The sequence below is a fragment of the Penaeus vannamei genome, chromosome 20 (genome assembly GCF_042767895.1).
Source record: "Penaeus vannamei isolate JL-2024 chromosome 20, ASM4276789v1, whole genome shotgun sequence".
In the NCBI taxonomy this organism is placed as follows: domain Eukaryota; kingdom Metazoa; phylum Arthropoda; class Malacostraca; order Decapoda; family Penaeidae; genus Penaeus; species Penaeus vannamei.
In genome coordinates, this window is record NC_091568.1 from 36,150,807 (window position 1) to 36,153,253 (window position 2,447).

General features: G+C 55.8%; 1 protein-coding gene across 2 annotated transcripts in view; it reads left to right on the forward strand.

Annotated features, from left to right (window-relative positions):
• Positions 1-1,068: 1,068 nt before the first annotated feature.
• The window catches only part of LOC113804003 (SATB1_N and homeodomain domain-containing protein dve), a 166,096-nt gene continuing 164,717 nt past the window's right edge, over positions 1,069-2,447 (forward strand). For both annotated transcript variants that reach the window (XM_070135449.1, XM_070135450.1), the window contains exon 1: positions 1,069-2,018. In XM_070135449.1, coding sequence (XP_069991550.1) covers positions 1,932-2,018 — 87 coding nt within the window. In that variant the 5' untranslated portion in view covers positions 1,069-1,931. The remainder of the gene's footprint in view (positions 2,019-2,447) is intronic.

Below are 2,447 nucleotides of genomic sequence, written 5' to 3' on the forward strand. Positions count from 1 at the left end.
GAGAGAGAGAGAGAGAGAGAGAGAGAGAGAGAGAGAGAGAGAGAGAGAGAGAGAGAGAGAGAGAGAGAGAGAGAGAGAGAGAGAGCGAGAGAGAGAGAGAGAGAGAGAGAGAGAGAGAGAGAGAGAGATTCAAAAGAGATAAGGGACCCATAGAGAGAGAGAGAGAGATCAACTAAAACGAAGAGAGCGAAAGAGTAAAGAGAGAGAGAGAGAAAGAGAGAGAGACATAAAAAAAATGAGAAAGAGACCCCCTTCTTCGTCTTTTTTGTTACGCTCAGGCTTAAAGAAATTTCGGCGGCAGCAATTACGTTCCCAATCGGATTAGGCCGAATCTCCACGTAAGCGGGAAAGCTCGTGGATTATCGTAGACGCACGATCGCCCCCCCCCCTCCTCTCCCTCCCCCCCCCCACCTCCTCCTCCCCCTCCTCCACATCCCCCTCTCCCTCTCCCTCCTCCTCCTCCTCCTCCCCTCCCCCCTCTCCCTCCAATCCCCCACCCCATCGCTCTTCCCCCTTCCCTTCACCCACAGCATTCGTAGGGGAAGGGGAGGATCGTAAAAAAGAGCAGTAAATTCTCACTCTCTCTCTTTCTTTCTTTCTCTCTCTCTCTCTTTCATTCTCTTGGTCACTTTTTTTTTGTCTCGTCTCTTTTCATTTCTATTTATTCTTATGGGTATCGACGTCACTACGATATGAGAGAGAGAGAGAGAGAGAGAGAGAGAGAGAGAGAGAGAGAGAGAGAGAGAGAGAGAGAGAGAGAGAGAGAGAGAGAGAGAGAGAGAGAGAGGATAAACAGCTCGAAAAAAGAGAGCCGTATCCAGCCGACGTGACCACCTAGAGCCCCACACGCACACACACTCTCTCCCTCCCTCCCTCCCGCACACGCACACGCACTCGCACACCAAGAAACAACCGGAACGTGTCCCCCTTGCCTTGAGCAGCTCCCTCATACCGAGCGCGCGGGAAGTTCACACGACGAGAGCTCGACGGCAACTGAGGGCCGGGTGCGCGCGCAAGCCCCCGTCCGCCTCGTGTGTGCCTCCGCCCCCCGGACGATATTATCTCAGTAGGCGCCTCCTTCTGTTGTCGTGTTAGACTCGTGTTGGCTGTGTGCGCAGTCTCAGTGACATGGGCAGATATCACAGGAGTTAGCCTCTCTGTTCATAAGGTTCCCATCATCATCCACAGGAAGACAGCAGTTGGGGGGGGGCTAAACTTGCGGTGCGGCTTCTGCGTCTGCGCACCTTGGCCCTAATCTAGGATTATGGAGGCTTATCTAAACTCGCTGTTTATAAAGTATGTTTTTGGTTGGAAATTAGCTAGTCGTGGATGGCACGACCAGGGTGACGCATCGGCGGTGACGCTCTGAGACTTTTGCGAACGACAGACTCTTGATTCGAAAAGGAAAGCGAGCTCCAGCGGCGGAAGTGAGCGCGCGTTTTAGTGACGACACAGCTTTGGGGGTTTAGCACGTGGCAGCAGTGACTTTAATCGGTGCTAACGCAATCCCCGTTTTTTGGAAGATTCGAAATAGTGTCCGGTTCGCGGTTCGTCCGCCTCCGCGCCGTTCCAGGACTGCTCGCTCGACTCTGCCTTCGTGTGACGACCATGGTGGTGCTTCGCTGCGTGCTGCCGCAGCGGGTGTCGTAAGCGAGAGGTCAAGGGGTGTAGGGCCCGTGGCACTGGCACAGACAGGCACTCCCGCCCTCGCTCTCTCACTCGTCGGCCCCCTCTCCCTCGGCCGAGTCGGGCGAAGGGAATCGGAAACCACAGAAGTTCCCGTCGCCGCCGTCGCCTCCGCAGGGACGCCCCCACCACAGGAGCCGCACGACCCTCGCCACCGCCGGGACGACGACCAGCGATTAGTGCGGGGGAGGACCGTCGCGCCCCCTCCCCCCCGCCCGCGACCTCACGTTGACCTGGCTTCAGCGATGGACTTTCAGAGCGCCATGGAGACGTTTGCAGAAGCGTGGATGGCGGCCAACACCAAGTCCCGAGCCGACTCCTCAGACCCCCAGGTGAGTGCTCGCCCTCCCCACCGATTAAGGGAAGGGCCAAGGAAGAAGGGTAAAAAATCCCACTCTTTTAGCGTCCTCTCCTTCACCCTCTCCGGCGAAATCCAACCCCGATCCCCTTTTTACTATTCATAAAGAGGTATTAGTGTATTTCCCTTAGGTTGGGCAAAGGCTCCCGTGGCAGGTGCGCGCGCGAGTAGGCGAAGCGAAATCTCGATCAGTTCCCCGCAGTTGATAAAGACAAGGAGAAGAGCAATCGCCAATAACGGCAGTAGAGAGCATAAGCAAAGTGAGAAAAGGGCATTTCAAACAAACCGTAAACTCAGACACACCGCAGGCTGTTGTTGCGAGGTGACCGCAGGAGCGACAGCAGCTCCTCGAATGCGAACTTGCAAGGCTGAGCTCGCCGTTGCAAAGTGATTCAGGAGATGA